The 23524-nt window shown below is 44.0% G+C and overlaps 1 protein-coding gene and 1 non-coding gene across 29 annotated transcripts in view; both read left to right on the top strand.

Annotated features, from left to right (window-relative positions):
• CASK (calcium/calmodulin dependent serine protein kinase) overlaps positions 1–22561 on the top strand; it is a 371692-nt gene extending 349131 nt beyond the window's left edge. For 17 of the 28 annotated variants that reach the window (XM_085007759.1, XM_085007756.1, XM_085007749.1 and 14 more), the window contains 6 exons: positions 1234–1349; positions 7801–7881; positions 7991–8071; positions 9631–9833; positions 17152–17235; positions 21168–22561. In XM_085007759.1, the coding sequence (XP_084863885.1) occupies positions 1234–1349; positions 7801–7881; positions 7991–8071; positions 9631–9833; positions 17152–17235; positions 21168–21344 (742 nt within the window). In that variant the 3' untranslated portion in view covers positions 21345–22561. Of the gene's footprint in view, positions 1–1233; positions 1350–7800; positions 7882–7990; positions 8072–9630; positions 9834–11164; positions 11285–17151; positions 17236–21167 lie in introns of all 28 variants that reach the window. The other 11 variants (XM_085007764.1, XM_085007747.1, XM_085007758.1 and 8 more) reach the window with 2 other exon arrangements.
• Positions 17821–17946, top strand: LOC146394558 (small nucleolar RNA SNORA31). The gene has a single exon (XR_014835936.1). It is a non-coding gene; the product is annotated as a small nucleolar RNA SNORA31 (small nucleolar RNA).
• Positions 22562–23524: the final 963 nt, after the last annotated feature.

The following is a 23524-nucleotide window of genomic DNA, read 5'->3' as shown; positions in this document are numbered from 1 at the left end:
TTTTTTTAACTTTTTAGGGCCACACCCATAGGATATGGAAGTTCCCAGGCTAGGGGTCAAATTAGAGCTGTAGCCACCAGCCTATCCCACAGCCACAGCAATGAGGAATCTGATCTGTGTTTGCAACCTACACCACAGCTCACAGCAACACCGGATCCTTTAACCCACTGAACGAGGCCAGGGATTGAACCCACATCCTTGTGGATACTAGGCGGGTTCGTTACCACTGAGCCACGACGCGAACTCTCAGCATGTGTCTTTTGAATTATGGTTTTCTCCGGGTAGCTGCCCAGGAGTGGGATTGCTGGATCATACAGTACTGATAGTACACATTGGCCCACAAGCAAAGTCATTAAGTAAGCAAAAGTTTCTGTGGCGATATCCTGAAAGGCAAGTATTTACTTAGAATAAACCTAAGAGAGCAGCTTTTTAACAACATTTATGCTTATGTTACCAATGCTGAATACTGCAATCACACAGAACAAAATTATGATTTTTCTGATTATAATTCTAACTTATGGATTTAATCAAGGTATTTTTTTTCCCTTCCTAGAATCTCCATGCAGTGGTCGTAATACCATTTATTAAGCATCTACTGAACCCGCCACTGTGCTAAGGAAGTTATTTACATTTTTTTATTATAATTCTTTACAGCAGCCATCCAAGAGGCTCCAAGAGATTTAGGAACTTGCCAATAGAATGTATTGCCTAAGAGCATGGGCTCTGGTGCCAGATGGTCCTCATGCTCCCGCTTATTAGCCATGTGATTGGGATAAGCTAATTAACCTCTCAGTCCTTTGATCTCATCTATAAAACAGTGACACAAGTTCACCTACTGTTAGAAAGATTAAATTACTTAAAATATCTAAGTTTCCTAGAAAAGCACCTAACACTAAATTGTTAAAAGCTCATAAGTGATACAGCCAGGATTCAAACCAGACCTTCTCAGCTCAAAATCCCACTGTATTTCATGACTATGTCTTTAGACTTCTCATCTGTGTTATCAGGTAGTATATGCTCAGATTCGGTATTATTTTGTTATAAACCTGGATTTTAAAAACAGTTTCGAGGAAATTGTCATGAAAGCCAAGGAGCAACCTTTATCTGAATGATTTGAAAAATTTGTGAGGAGTATGTTCACACAGGTTCATGTAAACTCTTCAAATGAATGATTTTTCTCTCTTATCAGCATAAGACAATACATTAGGTTTTTTTCCTTTCTTTGTGTGCTAGGCGAGTCGCTTGCATCGCCATGGAGAAGACCAAACAGGAGCAACAGGCCAGCTGTACTTGGTTCGGCAAGAAGAAGAAGCAGTACAAAGATAAATATTTGGCAAAGCACAATGCAGGTAGGGAAAAGTACAACTTCCTGAGACGGGTTCAGCATCTCAAAGGCCAATGTAGATATAAAATCTCAATTCCGTCTTCAGAGTTCTCTATCCAAAAATTCCACCATATGCGATCTTCATCAGCTTGCAAAAACTTTAAGAAACCCCTCCCTTCAATTATTGTGTTGTTATTTGCCAAATAGTTTACAGAGCTATATTTTATAGGAAGAAAAAGCTATTTGGAATTATTGCTCTCTGGAACTCAAAGAACCCCGTACATTAAGTTACCCTCTCAGAAATAAGAGGTTGAAAGTTTGCTGAGCCACCAGGATTCTTGCCTCCTTGCTGAGATTGGTCTTGAGCAAACACCCTCACTCCTGGCTTCTCCCTGGCCCTTGGACATGGCCCCCCTGACACATCGCTGAGGGCAAAGGTGCTCTCTGAACAGACAGCTGTGCTGTTCAGCGATGGGTTTGAAAGAGCACAACAACATTAGATACGAACTTGGTTTGGTCCGTTCTTGTCACAAGTCTTCATCCTTAATGGTATTTCCTAGCTCCTGAAAGACTAGCAACATCATCTTGGCCTCCCTTCATGGTGTGTCTGTATGGAAGCTCACATTCAACTCAAGTCAAAATATTCACTGCTCTGTCATTGCAGTAGCATTCCCAGAAGACTCACATGATGAAACTCAAGTTAAAGAAAATGGATGATGATATAGAGTGGGACTTAATAACTTCTTAGTGCAACTCCTTTTATAAGAAACGTTTTCTGAAGAATTGCAAGCCCCAGCATTGCCATTAAATTAGTTCCCAAGGTTTCAGAAATAACTCCTGAATTCAAACATGAGGCCAAAAAATCGAATGACTGCCGTCGTGTTTACCCAATTTGGCAGTATAATGTTTCTGACACATATGAAATCCATTTCCCTCTGTGGGATATTATATTTTATTAGCATTCACTCGGGAAAATTATTTTGAAACTTGGAATGATTCATTTCTTGATCAGAGAGTAAAAGTAAACATTTTGATGTGCTATATAATATGGAATGAATGTGAGTGACCACGTTGCTTAATTTTAAATAGTTCAGTTAAATATGGAATCTTTCCCATCATGATAGCTACATTACGCCACATTCTTGTTTCCAACAAAATGTATCATTTCTGATTATGTACCACTTCAGAGCACTAGTCTGATCATGGCTTTTGTTGTTGTATAAAGGGAAGAAATACTCAGAGTAGATAGTTAAATATGATTAGTTAAAACTAATTGTAAATGCTCAAGTAGTACTATTTGAAGAAATTCACTATAGTATCAGCAGAATATTGCTTAACACAAACTGTGGTAATTGCCAGGTCTCCATAATCATCTTTATTTCCATCCACTTCTAACAGGCTCTCAAGGTCTGTGACGTTACATATACCTGAATGACCTTGTAGATTTTACAATAATTTTAAATGATAGACAGATGGAATTAAAACTAAACCTGGGAAAGCAAAGAGATAGCCAGTTAAGGCTGTCAGTTCATCCTCGGCTTTATACTGTGCTAATAGAGGGCATGTAGATATTAGTATTCCATTTGCCAATACTCTTTAATTTCAGCTGAGGAAAAATAAGAAGCCAATTAATTGAGAAACTCGAACCTCTAAATTCTTACAAAGAGTCTGTCGATTCGTTCACTTTTTCCATTCCTTGACCACCAGGGCATCACTGGTCTTGCGTTGTCCCGATTCTCTGATTCATCATAGGTGGTACTCGGTGCGCCTGCAAACACACCTGGAAGCTTAATAGGCAGCTTGAGCTGGGACCAGGAATTCGCACACCTGAGCAACCATGCCACGTTGGCAATTGTCTTGGCTCCCGTGGGCCTCAAAGGGAGGGAACTGAGTTAGTCAATCACAGATACCTTTTCTAATTCTGAAGTTCAGTAGATCTCGGGTTCCTTCATCACTGGGCTAACAAAGGGGTATCATTTAACGAAGCCAAGTACTCATTTGCTGCCCTTATTTTAGGCTCTAGCTCTGGTAAACATTGCCTATTATGAAGGGTATATCACCCTTGATAGAGAAGGCAGGAGCTGCGCAGAGAAGGAACAGAATGGCTTCTTCTCTATCGTCTTGAAACATAACACCTCCTGTCCAAAACCGTGGACCTGTTTAAGTTCTTGTAAACTTAAAACTAAGGAAGGAGGGGAAGGAGTAGGGGAAACCCACCACTACCACTTTTTTGTCATCGGCAGCATCTTCCGAAGCAGTGGTCTTCCGCGCCTCAGAGCTTTCCTCCTCATGCTTACAGTTCCTTCTGAGTCATAACTGGTCCCCGCCTGAGACCCTCCTTTGATAGAAAGCCTGAGCTGCTTATAAGGCCCTTGCAGAGCCACTCCACTTTCTTTATAGAACTCATGTTTAGGCTTATTTGTGACTGTCTAGTCAGAATGTCATTGTTAGGGTTCCATCCCCCCAAGATCATCACCCATGAGCTCTCCTACTTTTCTGGTCAGGAGAAGATGCCCGGCTTTTCCCCTGGACTTTCTAGAGTATGCTAAAAGAGTATGACCTCTGTTGGGAAAGCAGATGCTTTGAGAACTTTGAACTTTCATATTCTTTAATCCTAAGAATAGCCCAAATGGGTTCATAGAGGCCACAGATCATCCATACGGAACGGAACGATGCTTTCTGCCTTATCCAAGAGTTGATTGTAAAATCCAGTGGAGGGTCTTCCTGTGGTCCTGAGTAAATTAACATAAGGGCCATATGTTTTACTTCCTGCTTCAAATCTCTGAAAGTTCAGCATCTCTTAATGGCAAGATCTGAACCTTATCGTTCAATTCTGAAGTTGTGTTTATTTGTACTCAAAATGAAGGAGGAGAACTTTATCAATATGTAGAACTACGGAAATGATAAAATGCAAGAACTCATTATTTGCATTTCTGTCTCCGGGAAACTCCACACATCTCGTTAAAGCGGAATTCTGTTCAAACTGTTGCCTGCTTCTCCCGTTATAATGTGGCAGTCTGTTAGCTGAATGTGACCCATAAGTAAGTTTTGTTTTCCCCATATATACATGGTGTTTAAGATAATTAGTTAATCACATTTGAAGATCAAATATTTTAACATAAAATCTGGGTTTCTGCCTCCCTGAAAGAACAGGGGGTGTGGTAACATTAGGCCCACTTTCTCCCTTAGCAGCTCTAGGCCGTCGATGTCCCTTTTGGATGGACTCTGGTTCTTTAGGACCCATGGTCTCCACGGCTCCATTCCTCGCACCTGGCCCACTCCCTCAAACACATTAGCTGCCTGGCCACTGCAGGCATCTGAGTGTGTACTTAGCCAAGCATTAACCAGTGTGCAGTGTCTTGTCTAAGTGGAGGTTTGTGCAGTATTTGAAGATACTTTGTAGCTTTTCCAACTTAGACTAGGGCTCAATGTTAAAGGCTTACGTATGGAAGAGATTCTACTGGAAAGTAGTTACCTAAATACTTACAAGTGTCATAAACATTGAATAGCTTAGCAGGAAATCAGGATAATATGAGCAAACTATGCCAGACTGTATTTCTGAAGCCTTGGGAATAGATTTGATTATAGTGTGAGTCGTATTTACAGCAAATACATTTTCTGCAACACATGAAAGCTCTTTAGCCACATAAATTTGAAGCAAAAAGCATTGTCATGCTCCCAGAAGAACTGTACTCTTTGAGGCTTTAAGATTCCTCAGTCCTAGGATTTCCAAAATCAGTTTAAGATCAAGTTACTAATGTAAACTTTTTTAAAAGGTCTTCATAAGTTCATTTTTTTAAATGTTAGAACCCTGAGCAGTGGTATTTAAGTAACTCAAGATAACCCGTCTACATACACACATATGAACATAGATTTCTGCAGTATCATTCATAGGTGTGTGTAAATTATACTTAATAACACAAATTGGTGCTGTTGACTTTTCAAAGCTATTACTTTTGCTTTCTTTAATACAGAGAACTCTAAAGACGACAAAAAGTGGCCCATAATCTCACTGCCCTGTTGACATTGTTTAAGTAGTAAAAGTAACAGGCACACGTGATTAGAAAAGATACAAAATGCAAAACAAAAACACTTCCACACCTACACTCAGTGAAGGTTTCTTGTAACTATTTCCAGACAAAATTTGTGTGCATATGCTAGTATATAAAACCCACTGGCTTTTATATAAGGATATTGTTGAATTTTTATTAAAATGAGTTTGTTTCTTAATGTGATTTATTTGCCTTGTGTTTAGAATATTGCATGGTAAAGTTTCTTTTGTGCATATTATACTTTTATTTTACTAATAATATTAAAAGCCATATTTCAATGACCCCTGTACATTTTTCATGCTGTCTTACTCCCAATGGCCTCTGTGCATGTAAGTAACCTGTTGAGTGACTGTGCCTCTTTGTTTTTGACAGTTTCCTTTCATTAAGTCCTTTTTTTAATCAGCAAACAACTCAAAACCTTTACAAATTCAATCTTTGTGTTCTCCTTATATTCCTTGTATGTCATATTTTTAAACATCCCTTTTTATTGTTTCTCAATCCTCTGCCCATGTGGTGATTTCATTTAGACCAAAGTAACCTCTTCATGCCGCTCGTTTATGGTTAAGATGTTGATGTGTAACATAGCCATTCATTTGTCATTTTGATTGTTGCTGTCGAACTCATTCTTATGTGTTTGAGAAAAATGACTGACTTCAGTAGGATAGGAGTTAGGGCTCTGTAGAGGGAAAGGGCTGTGTAGACTATTCAGAAAACCTATAGCATCATCTCACTCTTTTGTGAGATGCTTGATTATTTTTATGTATTAAACATATCAGCTTGCTGATGGACTTCTTTCATAAACATACTTTTCTTAATGGAAGTATCACTCAGAGGGCCATAAGTATAAAAAGCAAGGCCGTAAGCTCTCCCACTTTTATTTTTGCAAGTCTCTGTCACTGCATTACCACTGCAGCGTGACCAGCTAGCTCTGCCACATAGAGAACCTCGAGTCTGCCATTGTAAACACAGGAAGCATTTCTTGGTTTTTAGCTATTGCTGGAGAATATGCTTTAAAGGCTTTTGGTCAGCCTTTATGGAATCAAGTTATCAAAAGAAAACAAATGCACAAATACCCATTAACATGCACTAACCCTTATTTTAACATATTGGATTTTTTTTCTTTTTCTTTTTTTTTAGTATTCTGGGAATGATTGATACTTTTGTTCATTTGTTTCTGATCTGTTGTATTCCAGAGTATCCTATTTTGCATTTTATGGTTCTTTGCTACTGGGAAGATCACAAATGTTAAGGACTGAGCTGATATTCAAAAGCATTTGGCCATATTGTTTCAGGGAGTAGAAGCTTCTCTTAACAATTGACTGAAGCGCCCCCCGATTCCTGTTATACCATGGAATCAATTTCATGGAATATATTTCAACCCCTCTAATCCAGATCTTATTCAATATTCTTTAAAACAAAACCACAACTTCAGGGCATGCCTCTGACAACATCTGGGTCGTACCATACAGAAAAATATCACAGGAAACGTTGACATGATTTTAGCCTTCTTGTGAGACTTTTCAAATGTGTGTGAAAATTGGACTACCTTAAACTTCAACAAGAATGGTCATCTTCTCGAGAAAGTTTTCATAATAGTTTTAAGAGGCAGGTTTAAAAAAAATTTTTATAAGTATTTCTTCTCAGTCTGTAATGACTAAAGAACTCCCCTTTTGCAAAGGTTTCCAAGCTCAGACTCTACTTCATGCTTCTTCCCATTCTGTCCATCCTGACTTTTGTACACACAGGCTGACAAAGTTTGGGGCCCAGGGAAGCATGTTCCCCTACTTATATGCCCAAGACTTTGCACTGAATGGATAGCTGGGTTACAGTAAAACTTGTGAGATGGTCACTTCTGAAGCTTGTGAAATCATAGTTACAGAATTTGACTTTGAAAGACTCTAGCATGCTACTACCTTCAGCAGCTCTGCTGAAAGAAAGAACTGTCAAGTTAAAGACCAGCTGTCCATGCATCTCTCATCCATTCCTAGAAATAATCTAGCTGGCCTCTTTCTTAGTTAACTTTAGTTGCATTCATGCTATATTCATGTTGGTCACTGTCTGTAGACTTTATCTTTTTAGTATTGCTGATTGCTTAGAATCACAGAAATATGAACAGCATGTGGTTTTGAATGAATTCATATGATTTGTTGGATACTGCATGAAAAGATATGCAGTATCTTTAGAGTTGGACTTTTATGCATGTGCTTAACATATCTTTGGATGCCTCTGTTCTAAAGTGCATTTTCATGGGCTTAAAAATGAAATTTTCTCCCAAAAGGTTATATGACAAATTACGTGTAAGTTGGATTCTTATTTTTAAGACATGGTTTTACTGTTATTTTAGTTTTGCCAGTAAAATTATAATTTACATTCATGAAATATTCTTCTGTAAATTTATATTCCTTCTAAATCTTTGCATTTTAGTGTTTGATCAATTAGATCTTGTTACATATGAAGAAGTAGTAAAACTCCCAGCATTCAAAAGGAAAACACTAGTCTTATTAGGTAAGTTTGATTTGTATAAATGGCTTTCTTATTCTCATCTTCAGAACATTTTTCGAATGTTACTAACAATTGTCAACTTTAATTTCCTTTAAAAACAAAAATGACATAGGTGCGCACGGTGTTGGGAGAAGACACATAAAAAACACCCTCATCACAAAGCACCCGGACCGATTTGCATACCCTATTCCACGTAAGCAATGTCTCACTCTCCTTTAAGCATATTTTTCCTAGTACTTTTTTAATCTTGTAATTTACACATTTTTTCTGATTATATAAGTAATAACTTCATTATGGGAAATTTGGAAAATCAAAAAAAGAACAAAGAAGAAAATAAGGTAACAATCCCAACCCCACTCTCCCCAATAATGCTATCAATATTGTGTGGTATATCCTTCTAGGCTTCTTTCTTCTCTCAGTACGAGAGAGAGTGTGTGTGTGTGTGTGTGTGTGTGTGTGTGTGTGAGAGAGAGAGAGAGAGAGAGATTGTTGTTGTTGTTGAACTGGACTCATCCAGTCTGTTAGTAACCTAACTTTTCCAACAGTATGTCATAAATGTTACCCAGATGAATTATTCTTCAGAAAAATAGGCCTTAATGATAGTATAGTTTTCTTTGATATAACAGTATTTTCCTTAGTCAGTACCTAAATTGTTGACTTTTATCCCTTTTAAAACCCAATGTGCTGTTGTTTAAAGAATTTTAAATCTGTAGTATTTTTACTCCCCTTATTTTCTACGTCTTAGCCTTAACCTCTGGCCCTCTTTGTTTCCTCAACTATAAAATGAAGTAATTCCAGGAAGGTAAAGAGAATTTGAGGAGTTCCCATCGTGGCGCAGTGGAAATGAATCCGACTAGAAACCATGAGGTCGAGGGTTCGATCCCTGGCCTTGCTCAGTGGGTTAAGGATCCAACGTTGTCATGAGCTGTGGTGTAGGTTGCAGACGCAGCTCAGATCTGTTGTTGCTGTGGCTGTGATGTAGGCTGGCGGCTGCAGCTCCAATTAGACCCCTAGCCTGGGAACCTCCATATGCCTCGAGGTGTGGCCCTAAAAAGACCAAAAAAAAAAAAGCAAAAAAAAAAAAAAACCAAGAGAATTTGTGATCATGTGAAGCACTTAGCAGATACTAGATAGAAAATAGCAATCTTTGTGGTTTTCCATTTTTAAAAAATTGTTTGTTTCCTTCTACTTAAGACCCAAGTACACTAAGGCATACAGTGAGTTATGTTAATCTTGGCTCACGGCATGTGGAGGTTCCCAGGCTAGGGGTCCAATCAGAGCTGCAGCCGCCAGCCTACACCACAGCCACAGCAACACAGGATCCGAGCCGCGTCTGCAACCTACACCACATCTCACCACAACACCGGATCCTTAACCCACTGAGCGAGGCCAGGGATCGAACCCGCAACCTCATGGTTTCTAGTCGGATTCATTTCTGCCGCGCCATGACGGGAACTCCAAATCTTGGCTCATTTAGTCTTTCCCCTGTGGTGATCCATGAAGGAATGAAATAGATGTCATCTAAACACTGAAAGAGTCACCAAACCAAACAGCTCACCACCTACTGTGGTCCAATGTCACATACAGCAATATGACTTCTAGAATTTAGTTCTACAGAGCTACTTGGGGTGGGAGCAGGGCATGAGACATACACAGAATCTGCAGCTTTTAAGAAGAAATTGAGTTTGGGTAGGTCCTTTGGGAGCTCACAAGCTCAGCCTTTTAAACCTCTCTTGACCTGTGACTTTGCAGATACAACCAGACCTCCAAAGAAAGATGAAGAAAATGGAAAGAATTACTACTTTGTATCTCATGACCAAATGATGCAGGACATCTCTAATAACGAATACTTGGAGTATGGCAGCCATGAGGATGCGATGTACGGGACAAAACTGGAGACCATCCGGAAGATCCATGAGCAAGGGCTGATTGCAATACTGGATGTGGAGCCCCAGGTAATGCCCAGCTGGCCCTAGCCCCCCATCATCCTGCCTGCATGCCCAGCTCAGGTTCCGAAGTCAAAAATGCCATCAGAATGCCACGCGTCACATGACAATGTAATAGGAAGCTACAGGAAAATACCATCCGTGAGGGCACCATGAGTTAACAGTCTAGAATGCAAGCCAGTCGTCACACTCAGTGCACACACTGTGTATTTAAGAAGTAGAGACTGTTCTCTTAGGAGATTCATTATACTCAGAAGCTCGATGTGCCTGATCGGGTCTGTGCCTGCCAGAAATCCTATAATAATCTGACTCAGGATGAGACTCTGGCACTTTGTTAACACAACCGCCACCTTTGCTCTCCTGGTACAGCTCAGCCTGGACCAGCAGAGCCTCTGCCAGTGTCTCATGATGATTGCCAGCAAGAAAGTCTGATCCTGGAGCCTGGGTCTGAAATGCAGCGCTAGCTTTATGAACGCATGCCCGAGGGAGCCGCGCGAGATGTCGGGCGGAGCAGGGCTAGAGACCCAGGGTGGTTCTCAGCCTCCTCCATCTCTTTGTTGAGGGATGATGCGTGACCCTGAGCTAGAACTAGGAGATATTTGGAGAGGACTCGGAGAGCTAGCTGCAGAGACAATTGGATGATTTGCAGATGCGTCCTCTGCCAGAAGCAGTAGGAATTATTATTAAACTGGCAAAGGAGAAAGCCAAAGGGCCTTACATCAAAAATGCTGTCGCGCTACTTTTCATCTCTGAGGACAAATTAAGCACAAGTGGGACTCAAAGCCCAGGAGGAAGGATTTAGGAGTTGCAGGCATCAGGGCAGGTTATGGAGGTGGCTTGTGGGTGTCTGTGTGACTCCCAGGCCTGCCATCTCTACGCCGACCTGTCCCAAAAATCCCTTATCACTCATCAATAGAATCCATATACCACCTGCTGAAACGGTAGACCGGCTCCCCTCAAGCAGACTGTTTCATCAGGAGGCTTACCTGGCTACCCGGAAGGGGAAGAGCCCTGTTCAAGGGCTGCTGTGTGCGAGGGTCCCCTGGCCATCCTCAAAGGGAGGGGGAAGCAGCATAGGCAGGGTCTGTGTGCCCTGGGGACCAACTGCTCAGTTTCTCAGTTCCTAGTCCTTAATGTCATGGCTGGTGAGCTCAGCCATGGTCTCTCACAGCACCCAGTGGGGTTCTTGAACTTGGAATCTGGTTAGGGGCTGGGAAGAAGAGCAGCAGTAGGGTGAACACTGACAGAGTATCAGCCATGAACTTGGACCTTTAGAGAACTAAATATATGATGTGTAATGCAGATTGACATTTGTTTAACTACTAATCCCTCCTTACTAGGGATTGGAAAAATCTTCTGGCCAGGGGTGGCTAGAGGCAAAGTCTCAATCCTGGTCCTGGTCTTCGACATCCTCTCCTTGGGTTCCACACTGGTCTTCACCCGAACGTCGTTTTCTGCTGGTAGTAATGTCTCTAGCAGTATGCTGGCTGCAGGGCTCCTCAGACCCCCTCCGCACTTCCTCAGTCCACTTTCCAGGGCTTTCTGCCTCACCCGCTGCTGCCGCCGCCACCACCACCGCCCCTGCTGCTGTCGCTGCTGCCCACGCTGCTCCCCTCCCGGCGTCTAGCTGTCCCCTTGCCCTTGCCCAGCCATGCATTGCTCTGCACTGCTGAGCGGGAGACACTTCTCTTGGCCTTATCCGGATGCCCCCAGCAGTCACTTTCACATGGGGCACTGGGCACCACAGCACCCCTCGGCCCGGGCTGGGCCTCTTTCCTGCTTCCTGACTGCTGGATGTGCTCACTGCATTCTTCTCTCCTGCTTCCTTTGTCCCTTCCTCTCAGACTGTGACCTCTCAGGCGAGATAGGGATCCTGCTCTCTGCCGGAGCCTCTCGGGGCCTGTGGTCCTGGGGACAGGGATCACCTCGATCCTGCTCCTCTCATCGGTCTGGTTGACCGCTCTGGTCCTGCTGTCACACTGACTGTCGCACCCGGAGGCCCAGCTGCAGGTGCCCAGACTGCCCCGCCTGGGCTTCGCCCTCGGGCTTCTCTGCCTTCAGCGCCCTCTCCCCCCCCAGGCTGGGCAAGCCCGCCCCTGTCTTCGGGATGCTGCAGACAGAGCCTCGTGGAGGCTCTCTCCTTAGGACCTTTCTCCGTGCCCTTTTCCCACCCCACCCATGTGATGACCCCGCTCCACCGTATCTCCCTGGAGCGGAGAGTACAGATGAGGCAAGCTGGTCAGGATGCAATGCCTTCCTCAGCGTTCAGCCAAAACTGCCCATAACAGAAGTGCCACGTGGCATTTTTTAAAATCCTCGCACTTCTGCCACTGCTGACACCACTTCCACTCTATGTGGCCCGTAAAAAGCCCCCCGGACGCTGGTGTTCAGCTCATTTGGTTTCTGCCAGCTTCACTGGTTTTGGATAGTGAGGGCCAAACTGAACATATGTCTCATAATACTATGTGCTAAAATGTTGTGGGACTTTAAAATGTTGTCAACGTTAAACCTAGACCACGGTAAAGACTATAAACTAGAAGAAAATGAGTAACCTGGCTTCTTTTTAAAATAATAAGGTGGATTGCATTCCTGTAGTGCTCTAGATTTTGCCTAGTCCTGGTAACCCTGAGAGAGGGAGAGATACCAGTTATCTGCTTTTGTAGATGAAAAAACCAAGGCTTAGCATAATTATCATTTGAGCAGTCGGTTCAGATTGGAGGTTTTTACAGTAAATCCCAGCCTCCTTTCACTGTACTGTCCTAGAAAAGTTAATTCTGGGTAATTCTTAAGCTGGTACACCTTCTATGTAGTACACTTTAAATCTTTAACACTTAGAAAACTTAGGCAGTCAAACCTGAGAAACGCTACAGAGCGAATTTCTCATGGAAATAAAGTCATAGTTCGGAAGATAATCGATGTCTCTCATGCTGAAACTACAGTAGCTCCAGTGTGTGATCAAAACGTTAGATTGTAGTTTTACTCTGATGTGTCCATTTGTTGCATCTGACAGTAGCAGCATATTTGCAGTTTAGCTTTTGCCCCCAGAGGAAAAGGTCATCAAGGGGCAGGTACAGTCTTGTTAGGAATCTGTGCTTGGAAGCAAGAGCCAGGTTCTGAGCCAAATCGGTGGGCGGTCTGAAGACTGATTCTGGGGTCACTGTGCTCTTCCTTACTACACCCTTAGATTTTTGTATGAAATGGCTCAGATGCTAGCTCTTAAGTACTTTTTAATTTTGCAAACCGAGTTAAGTCTAAAAGATACCTGCTTCTTAGACACTTGGTCAAGTGAGTTTTTATTCCTTGAGGGTGATAACCTGAGATTAATTATTGGCACAGATGGGCCTTTAAATCAACTTATCTCCAAAAGAAAACTAAAGATTTAGCTTCAAATGTTCAATTAGTTCTTGTTGGGCTGTTTGAATCCAGTGATTTTTTTCAGTGATCTTTCTAGACTTTCCCCTATTTGGGATTCAGAAAAAGATATTTACTTATAAATAATAACAAATGTATGTCTCATCTTAAAAGTCAAAAAGGGAGTTCCCGTTGTGGCTCAGTGGTTAACGAATCCAACTAGGAACCATAAGGTTGTGGGTTTGATCCCTGGCCTTGCTCAGTGGGTTATGGATCCGGCGTTGCCATGAGCTGTGGTGTAGGTTGCAGACACAACTCGGATGTGGCGTTGCTGTGGCTGTGGTGTAGGCCGGCAGCTACAGCTCCAATTGGACCCCTAGCCTGGGAACCTCCATATGCCATGGGAGCAGCCCAAGAAATGGCAAAAAGACCAAAAAAAAAAAAAGGTCAAAAAGGAAGAGGGTTTAGAAATCATCTTAAGACCACCTATTAATGCCTGAGGGAAGGGAGTCTTCGTGAAGCAATTGCATTTCCTATTCCCGAACCTCAGGCAAGCTGAGACCACACAAAAAATGACACCCACCTGGGACCCATAAGTAGACCAGAGTATGGGGACCCCAGAGACCTTCAGGAACAACTGAGAACATGTGCTGAAGATATGAGGGGGGACCAGGCAAGAAAACCTCAGGATTCAAAGCATCTTATAATTTTTGAAAATACAATATTGGCTAGAAAGTCAAAGCCCTGAAAGGAGGAGGAAGCAAATATAACAACCATAGAGGCTATTGTGGTTACTGCGATAAACATGAAATCTGGCTCTAAACTTCCCGGCAACTGGGACAAAAAGGAGAACACCACAGGTGACATAATTCTCATCTAATGGAAGTATGTCAGTTTTCGGGAGTTCCCGTTGTGGCTCAGCGGTTACGAACCCCACTGGTATCCATGAGCATGCAGGTTTGATCCCTGGCCTCACTCAGTGGGTCAAGGATCTGGGGTCGCCATGCGCTGCAGTCTAAGTCACAGATGAGGCTCAGATCCTGTGTTGCTGTGGCTGTGGTGTAGGCCGGCGGCTGCAGCTCTGATTGGACCCCTAGCCTGGGAACCTCCATATGCCGCGGGTGTGGCCCTAAAGAGAAAAAGAAGTATGTTAGTTCTTTCCTTGGAGTGAATTGCTAAATGAACATAACCTGATCCTTAGACGTAAGAGGCATTCGGCAGCGTGCTGAGTAGTCTCCATTGACAGTCGCATGTGGCAGGTGCAGAATGACCTTCGCGTCCCTGTGGATAAAGATTAAGGGCGTGAATGTCCTACAGGGAAGGGTAATCCGCGGAGAGCTAATGGGTTGCCAAGTCGGGTGTTTTCTGGTGTAGTCATATAATAGCAGGCTAGGACATAAAATACTCAAACTGGTTGGCTATCAGGCTGCAGTCACTGAGCAGAGAAAAGACCATTTCCTGCCGGGGGTGGGGGGGCATTCTCCATCTCATCCGTGGGTTGTGGCTCCGTGGACATCCATCTGGCATTCAGAGCAGCTTCAGGGATGAAAACAAGCATAGGGACTGTGCCTTGGGATTTTTTTTCCCATCTTAGTTGTCCGGGAGGTGGTTCTCGCTCACTGGGTGTGTCTCAACTGACTCTGGAGTCACCTGATTTATGGGTACAGGAAGAGCAAAAAAAAGGCCCAAAATAATATTGTCAAAAAGGACATTTCTAAGTGAAGATCCCTGTTAAGCACAATTGAGCTATACATGGACTTTTTCATGATGTTTATTCCTTGCTAAAATCTTCAGTCACAAAAGGATTTGCAAAGAAACGACAGTTACCTCTTTCAAAATGAACATATGCCTGCTTGAAAAGCTTTCTCCCAAGGGGAGTCTGAGCCTGAGACTTTGACAAGTAAAGCACTTTGATGGCGGGGGCGGCGGCGGGGGGCGAGAAACTCCACAAGGAGAAACTCAACTAAAATTCAGAAACATAATCTTATTGAAAGTGAACTTTGCACTAAGCAGAAAAGTCAAAACCTTTACCAGCCAATTTGCCTCTTAGGTGCCTTTATATTCATAGAGGTCAAGAGAGTCCCTTCAGGGAGTTCCCGTCGTGGCACAGCGGAATTGATCCTACTAGTATCCATGAGGATGCGGGTTCGATCCCTGGCCTCGCTCAGTGGGTTAAAGATCCGGCATTGCCATGAGCTGCGGTGTAGGTCACAAACACGGCTCGGATCCCAGGTTGCTGTGGCTGTGGCGTAGGCCGGCAGCTGTAGCTCCGATTTGACCCCTAGCCTGAGAACCTCCATATGCCGTAACCCTAAAAAGCAAAAAAGGAAGTAAGAAAGAAAAGGAGTTTCTTCAACCACAAAAAGCACAGTGCCTTCTAATCAAACCTGCCTTGAAAGGCAAAATCTTGTGCAAATTATGTGTAGTGCTTTGACATTTTTGTTTGATCAAAAGCCATTTTTTGCCAGGTGCCATGTGGGGCATGAGGGCAACAACTGAACAAGCCACAACCCCTGCCCTCAAGAAGCTTCCCTGCCAGCATGGGGGCACTTGCATTTCCCAGGTGCCTGAGTGTGGGTGTGTCACCTGACCTTGGCTCAGAGCTCACAAGACACTTTCCAGAAGAATGCACGCTCAGCTAGGCAATAGGGAGAATGCGAATGGGGCCGAGGGGGTTGGAGGGTCCAGGCAGAGAGGGCAGTAAGGGAAAGGCTGGCCCTTGCTGGAACTGAAAGTAGCTCAGCAAGGCCAGTCCCTGGAGGGGAAGAGTCAGAAAGGTAAGTATGAGCCAGCTTACGTGGGGGATCTGACATTTTTGCTAAGGAGGGTACATTTTATCCCAAGGCCAAAAGGGAGCTCTTGAAGAGTTCGAAGTGGAGGAGCGATGCAATGGGATTTGCATCTCCAAAAGCTCGTTCCAGCAGCAGGGTTTAGTATGATTGGAACAGCAGGACTGGAGGCAGAGCCCCCAGTCCAAATGCTCGTACAGCAAACCAGGCACAAGGGGGAGGACTAGGAATGGCGCGAAGCAGACAGTTGGCGAGGGCATTTAGCAAAGCAAACTATGTGGCCAACAGAACAGACACGTTCAATTCTTGTATGAAGGAGGGCAAGGTATCTACTCCTGACATGTATGAATTAATTACATGTCAATCATTTGTGAATTGTGTGCCTCTGTTGGGTTTTGTTGTGGGGGCGGGGGGTGTGACCCCCTAGGGCTCTCTTGTCCTTACAGGGGAGGAGCAGAAGCAGCAACCACTTACCAGAATCCACTCCGACAGCATCAGGTTCCAGCTTTTCAGTATGTCTGTGCAAACGTGTAGCTTGCACAGAGAGAGGGTTCTGATGCCTTGGAAGGGAACTGAAAGGAGCTTCAGAGGTCCCTCCCCCTAGAATGCAGCATCTTCTTGTGGGCCTACAAATTGGCCCACAGCCACACAGCTCCGAGAGCGGCTCCCAGCTCCACCCCTGGGCAGGGTCTCCCTTTGTGAGTCCTACAGCAGGCAGGGCTTTCCTCAGGGCAACCCTGAAGACCTGTGTTGGTGTGAACACAGCCCTCACCGTGGTCACGTTGGCCAGGATCCGCTGTCATTGTTAGCAGTTCAGCCCGAAATCTGCACCATCACGTGGACGGGTAGTGAAGCCGGCCTGCTGGTCCAAGTCTACCCCAAAATGCATTTCCCAGAAATTAAAATTCAGGCTACAACTAATAACCAGGCTTAAATGAACATCAACATAATCAGTGTTCACTTTTCCAAAGAAAAATAAGATTGATTCATAAAAATGTCCAATTGGTCAACTTTTATTTGCTGGTGACTATTATCCAGCCTTTGAACAGAAAGAAGTAATATAAGTAAAAGTTGGTAAATTTAATATCTTGCCAGAAATTTGAATCAAGGGCTTTTCCAGCTACATGATTTTTCTGTGGACTCATTCGAACACTGCATTAAAGTCTTTTTTTTTTTTTTAAACATAGGCACTGAAGGTCCTGAGAACTGCAGAGTTTGCTCCTTTTGTTGTTTTTATTGCCGCACCAACTATCACTCCAGGTTTGAATGAGGTAAGAATTAATCCGTTTTCCCCCTAATGAGCAATCCTCAGAGTAAGCAAACATTTGTGTTGTGTAGTCCAGACCAAAGCCCCATCTCATTAAGACAACTAAATGAGGCTCTGCTTTGTCCTCCGTGCTGGCGCCGGTTAAGATTTCCAGAGCTTGAGGTCCTCTCTCGGGAGTGGGAATTAAGCACCACTAGCGCATGGTTCTTCTGCAGTCAGAGTCATTAGGCAAATTCAAGCTTTAGTCTCCAGGGCAGTCAGCCTGTGGCCTTATTAACCGTAAGTCGCTCCAGCCTGCAGGGCTACGCCCCTCCTCCCCTGATAAGGACCCTGCAGAGGATTGCTTTGCCTGGGGACTCTCAGGCATCCACGACCTTGCCTGGGCTGCCCAGGCTCCGCTAGGCGGCCCCTGGAGTGGAAGGCACGCAGAACTTCTACCCAGATCCCTGGAGATTACCAAACCTAGAAATGAGCTCTGTGCCCTCTCAGCCGCCCCAGGGACACGGTGCGTGGGAGAGCAGCAGCACCATCCAGAATCAGGCTGGCTTAGACAGCCTTCTGTCGCTGAGCAGATAAGAGGGTAGTCAGAATGCATCTGTTGGACAGGCCTGGAGCAGTTACTGTCTGCTACTCGGGTTTCCACCACAGATGCAAGAAGAAAGCATCCTCGTGCTGTCTGGTTGTGGCAGCCCAGATTGAATGGAGGAATACAGGCGAAATATTTCGCAACTCATAAGTAACTTTGTGAACCTGAAAGCCTGCTCTTTACTCCAAAGAATTTAAGTTGACAAGAAAAAAAAAATAGGTAGGGCATGTCTGGGGAGTATATTGCTGTTTATCCGCTGCAGGACCACTGTTAGGAAGAAACTCTCCCAAAGTTACCTTGAAGGCCATCACTTCTGCAGGGGCTAGAAAGCACCCGGATGCTCTTGGCGCTGTCCAGTTCACACTGGCCGAGATGCACCTAAGCTCATGACTGTAAAATCAAGGCTTGAAGCTTTTCACTTTGTGCACCTTTAAGGAAGAGTAAATATTTAGGTTTCCACATCACTCACATTTTTAGTCATTTTTTGTCATTTCATTTGCCAAAGATTGGATTTCTTAGTAAATTCTACTTTTCCATCTCATTTATTACACACATGTTTGAAATTCCACATTTGAAGTTCCCCTGTGGCAAAGTAGGTTAAGGATGCTGTGGCGCAGGTCACAGCTGCAGCACAGATTTGATCCCTGCCACGGGTGCCGCCAAAAAAAAGAAAAAGAAAAAGAAAATTTCCACGTCGTGTGGTTAGCTCTTATCCTTTGGTTACCATGTATTTTTCTTGAATTATCATCTTTGCTGTTTTTGTTTTTGCCTATTTTCCTGCCCTTTTACTAATTTTCCATAGCTGCCAAAATGGTGCAGAAAATTGCCTGTAAGTACCAGCTAGGAGGTGAGGAAATAAGCCTCATTTCCTTCCATAGCTTTAGAATGTAGACATTTTGTTCCCACAAATCCTTGCTTTTGCTGTTAGAATAAAGGCATTTTGTTTTCACTGAGTTAAACCCTGCTCGCGTGTAAGTCAAGCCTTCAGACAAGCTGTTGTAGAGGAAGAAAATGACAAATATAGCTTCATCTTATAAGATCCTTAAGAGGGAAGCTTTATTTTTCTGTGTGAAGAGTACTGTGTTGAAAATCTGATGCTTTCAGCCATCAATTGTCTTGAATGTTTTCATCGGCCCAGCTTTTGGAGCAAATTGCAAGCTCGGCTAAGTGGTTTTTGAAGCCCAGGACTAGCCTGGAGAGGGACGTGGTAGGAATTGCTCCTTCTGCGCTGGTAGGAAGGACGCACTCCTGTCTTTGGGTAAATGCATGTTTCCTAAAATGGGGCTTTTGCTTTGTGTTGAAAGTCAAGCCACAGTGAAAATACTATGCTTTTTAAGTGCAAACAGCAAGTCTGTTGCTCTGACCCTTTAGAAGGTGATAATTAACTGAGGTCTTATCTACACCAAAGTAGTGAACACCTGACATTCAAAGCATGCCACGTCCTGCTTTGAAATCCCCATGGAAGATGACAAGACAGGGATGAGACTCTGAGTGTCCTCACAGGAAAGATTGAGGGCCCAGCTTTTCTGGTGTCTGACCATCCCCACTGAGGGGGATGGAATAGAAGAATGTGATTCCATGATGGAATCCAATATTATTTCACCTCGAATCCCCTTGCCAGAGGATTGCACCCCCCGGCCAAGATTCATCAGGGAAAGTCTCTTAGAAATAACAGTCTCAGAGAAGAGGAGGGGTCCTAAGCCAGCAGTGGGCGCCAGTGGCTTCCAAGGCCCTGAAGGCACCGCATTTTTTAGTTTTTCTGGAGATCTGTATCTGTCATCGTGGGCCCCCGTTCCCTAGTAGACTTTCTCTGCCTCTTGGTGATAGATTTAAAACTCATCAAATCCTGTAATGGCCAGTATTAGCCAAGCACTTGTTCTTTCAGTAACATTTATTAAGCATTAACTATGTACAAGGCACAATGCCAAGTACAGGGCAAGTTGAAGCTCAGATACTAATCAAATAAACAGGTATTGAAATCAGATGCAACAGCTCACCTACCTAGTATTGAGGTAGAGGGGGTCAGTTAATGTGACAGAGTTCCCTGCTTTCGAATTTGCATTTGTCCATTAAAAGTTCCGCATAAGGAAGTTCCCATCATGGCACAGCGGAAACGAATCCAACTAGGAACTGGGAGGTTGCGGGTTCAATCCCTGGCCTTGCTCAGTGGGCTAAGGATCCGGCGTTGCCAGGAGCTATGGTGTAGGTCACAGACGCAGCTCGGATCTGGCATGGCTGTGGCGTAGGCCAGTGGCTACAGCTCCGATTAGACCCCTAGCCTGGGAACCTCCGTATGCCGTGGGTGCAGCCCTAGAAAGACAGAAAAAGACCAAAAAAAAAAAAAAAAAAGTTCCGCATAACAAGATCTGACTCATGAAGATGCAGAGGCAGACTTTCTGGTGGCCCTTAAGAGATCCCTGTCTTGAAAGAACTGCCATCCGGAGGCTCCCTGTAGCGCACTGTGGGAACTGAGTGAAAGTCCTCACTGCAGCAAAGAGTTATTAGTTCAGTAGCTGCTTTTCCCTCCGAGTCTTTTTCGCTGAGATGCGAGTACTTACGAACAGTGAGATTTGGCCATTTCCAATGCAGACCAATTTGAGGGGATTCATCAGATGCCAGTTGGGGTTGTATCTGGGAAATGGCCTTATTTCATCCATTATTTGTAACATCCAAAAAGCTTTTGCCTCTGGCATCCACCGCTATTGAGTGAGAGCCATTATATGTAATTGAATTCCTGGAACATATTGAACCTCTAAGTAGAAAAGAGAAAAATACAACTTAATTTGTTGCCCAGAGGCGGGGGCCTCTGGGTGCAAACACAGCTGGGCTCTGGGGCCAGCAGAGGACGGGGGAGGCGGCAGGGGAGCAGGGTGCAGGCCCTGACCTCGCTCCGGCCAAATGTGAGAGCGGGGCAGAGTGGCTGGAGATAAGGTGAAGAGGCTGACCTGGGTCAGAGGAGTGAGGACAGGCCGACCCGACTCCGCACATCAGTCCCCACAGCCGCTGGGACGAGCACAGCTCGGCCAGGCCGGGCCAAGCCGATGGGTTGGCCGAAGTGTCTGTTTCCTCCAGTGCGTGCGGTTTGGCGTGGAGCCCCCTGGTGCATGGTGAGCAGTCGTGATTGCAAGCAGTAGTTCTGGGCCCCCACCATCCCGGGGACCGTCCGTCGTCTCCTCTGTCACGAAGCAGACCTGGCCTCCCACCCAGACGCGGCCCATCAAGGTCCGGCCTTGACTGTTTGTGACACTGGAGCGAAGGGAAACGTGCCGAGAGAAAGGATCGGGCTGACATCTCTCCTCTCTTTGCTCTTCCCTCCTCCCACCGCCGCCCCCCATCCCATCCCCCCGTAGGATGAATCTCTTCAGCGCCTGCAGAAGGAGTCTGACATCTTACAGAGAACATACGCACACTACTTCGATCTCACAATTATCAACAACGAAATCGATGAGACAATCAGACATCTGGAGGAAGCCGTGGAGCTCGTGTGCACAGCCCCGCAGTGGGTCCCCGTCTCCTGGGTCTATTAGGCCTCTCCCCAGATATCTGCCGCATAACTGGGAGCCACCTCATACATGGAAAAGCCTCTTTGTTATCGGCCTTGTGTCAGCAGGTCGTGGTCCCTAGAGACTACCTAGTTGTAGTGTGACCTACATTTATAATTATTGTCATGTCCGAATAGATAGGAGGAGAAAAACAATTACACACTAATTTAAAGAGACAGTATCTTTTTTAATCAGTTCTCCTAAACTTTAATAAAATGTATCTTTAAATGTATGTATGATTCAATCCTTTGGAATGTTATATTTTTGGAAATCATAGCTTTTTATTTCCAAGGCCCCTAAAAACTGCACAAAATAGATGCTGCTTTCTATAATCTATTTTAATAATAATAAACAATGATTCTGTTACCTTGACTGGGGGTGGAACACTACATTCTTTTTAGAGTCTGATTTTATGGATTGGAATATCTTTCTTTCCTTTATTTATTTGAAATAATCAACCTAGTGATTACAAAACTCATAAATTTTTAAAGGCCTTTTTTTCTTCCTCTCTCTTTTTTTTTTTTTTTTAGAATAGTATTTTTTTTAAGTCCTTTATGTAACATCCAGATAATGTGATACTGTCTCTTTGAAGCACCCTGTAAACCTTTTAGCGATTTGAAGTTGGGTCTTGACTCTTAATGCATGTGGACAGTCGCGAGCGTTTATGCTGTTGGTGTGTCTGTGTTGGACAAAACAATCTGTAATCTACAGCAACGTACATTCCGTTCATGGGGCGCACCCAGGGGAATAAGAATAAAATGCTATTATGACTAAGTTGTAAACCTATGCACATCCCTTGCATTTCGGGCAACTTTATAAAAAACAAAACAAAAAGAAAACTGATTTTTATTAATAATAATCATGTAGTGAAATGTGTTTGTAATTTTGTCTCAATTTAATTTGTTGTAAGGTGGGCGGGGGAATTGCTGGTTTCACCATTTCAGATCTGTGTTGTCTGAGAGTATTAACGTTTTAATTAAGCAAAGAAATGAGGATTTTTAATATGTATGTAATTGTTTTAAAGCACCCATTTTAAGAGAATATACTGTGCAATGAAGAAACCAGTTTAGGCATTTGCTATAAACTGAATTATTCCAAAAGAATCATCTATAACAGCCCTGTAAATTCCTTTAAAATGATAACTAACAGGACAGTTTGACCAATTTTTTTTTTAAATATACTTCCTTTTATGTGTTCAATAATTAAATGCCTTTGGCTCCTTCATTTCATTGTAGATTTGTTCAGGTTTACAAGGTGATAATCTTTTAGATTTTATAATCCATTAGATGCTCATTGACCCATCGAAAGCCCAGGAATGGCAGGACAACAGCTGGGACTTCATCCGGCTCCCAGAGTGCAGTGTACCCAAGGGCCACCAATAGGCTGAAGGCCACCTGTGGTTTCTCCTTCCTCTTGCTATATCCCTTGGCACAGGAGATATCATGTCCTTGTTTGAGACATTAACCATCTCATCAACCTTCTGTGAGGTCACATTCTTCCAACACAGGAGATGCAGGCTGGGGTGTGCTGACTCTTTGCCAGAAGTCAGTGGAAGGTTCTTCATCAGAGTCTTAAGGGTGTGACGTGGTTCTGTTAACAACCTTTGATCCTTGAAAAATACCATCCAGTTTGCTTCTTGTCAGTTAGATGGCCTCATCGCTTTGTGCCTTGGCAGGATATGCAGGATGTGTTCTGAGCAGAGCAGCTCCTCTTGAAGGACCACACAAAGAAGGCATTTGTATACTCCTTTTAGGGTGTCACCCTCCCCTCCCACCTGCTCTTATTAAAGGATGCTGATTTCCCCAGAATGTTGTCCTTTGTTGGTAATCATACGAGTATACAGCTTACTAACCAAGTGTTGAGTGACCTGCGTCTGTTGGGGCCCCACGGCAGGGTGACCAAACCAAACCAGAGACACCCTGGATGGAGGGAGAAACCCCAAGAGCTGTTTCGGGCTATGTTAGGACTGATTTAAATCTAACTGATGCCAAGGCCAGACAGTCATTCCCGAGATGATACTGGCCTCAACCTGGGCTCTTCTCAGTGTGGGAGTGCCCACTCTACCTCTTTTCCAATGAAGCACAAAGAAGAATACAACTAACACCTGAGAACAGAAACCCTCCCCACCCCCAACACCAAATCTCGAGATGCTGATGATGCCTGTC

Source organism: Sus scrofa, chromosome X, assembly GCF_054392235.1.
Source record: "Sus scrofa isolate SSC_HxYL_T2T_F1_AM1 chromosome X, Sscrofa_HxYL_maternal_Yorkshire_Landrace_v2.0, whole genome shotgun sequence".
Classification (NCBI taxonomy): domain Eukaryota; kingdom Metazoa; phylum Chordata; class Mammalia; order Artiodactyla; family Suidae; genus Sus; species Sus scrofa.
The sequence above is the reverse complement of the archived record's forward strand: the minus strand, read 5'-3'. Positions and strand labels throughout refer to the sequence as shown.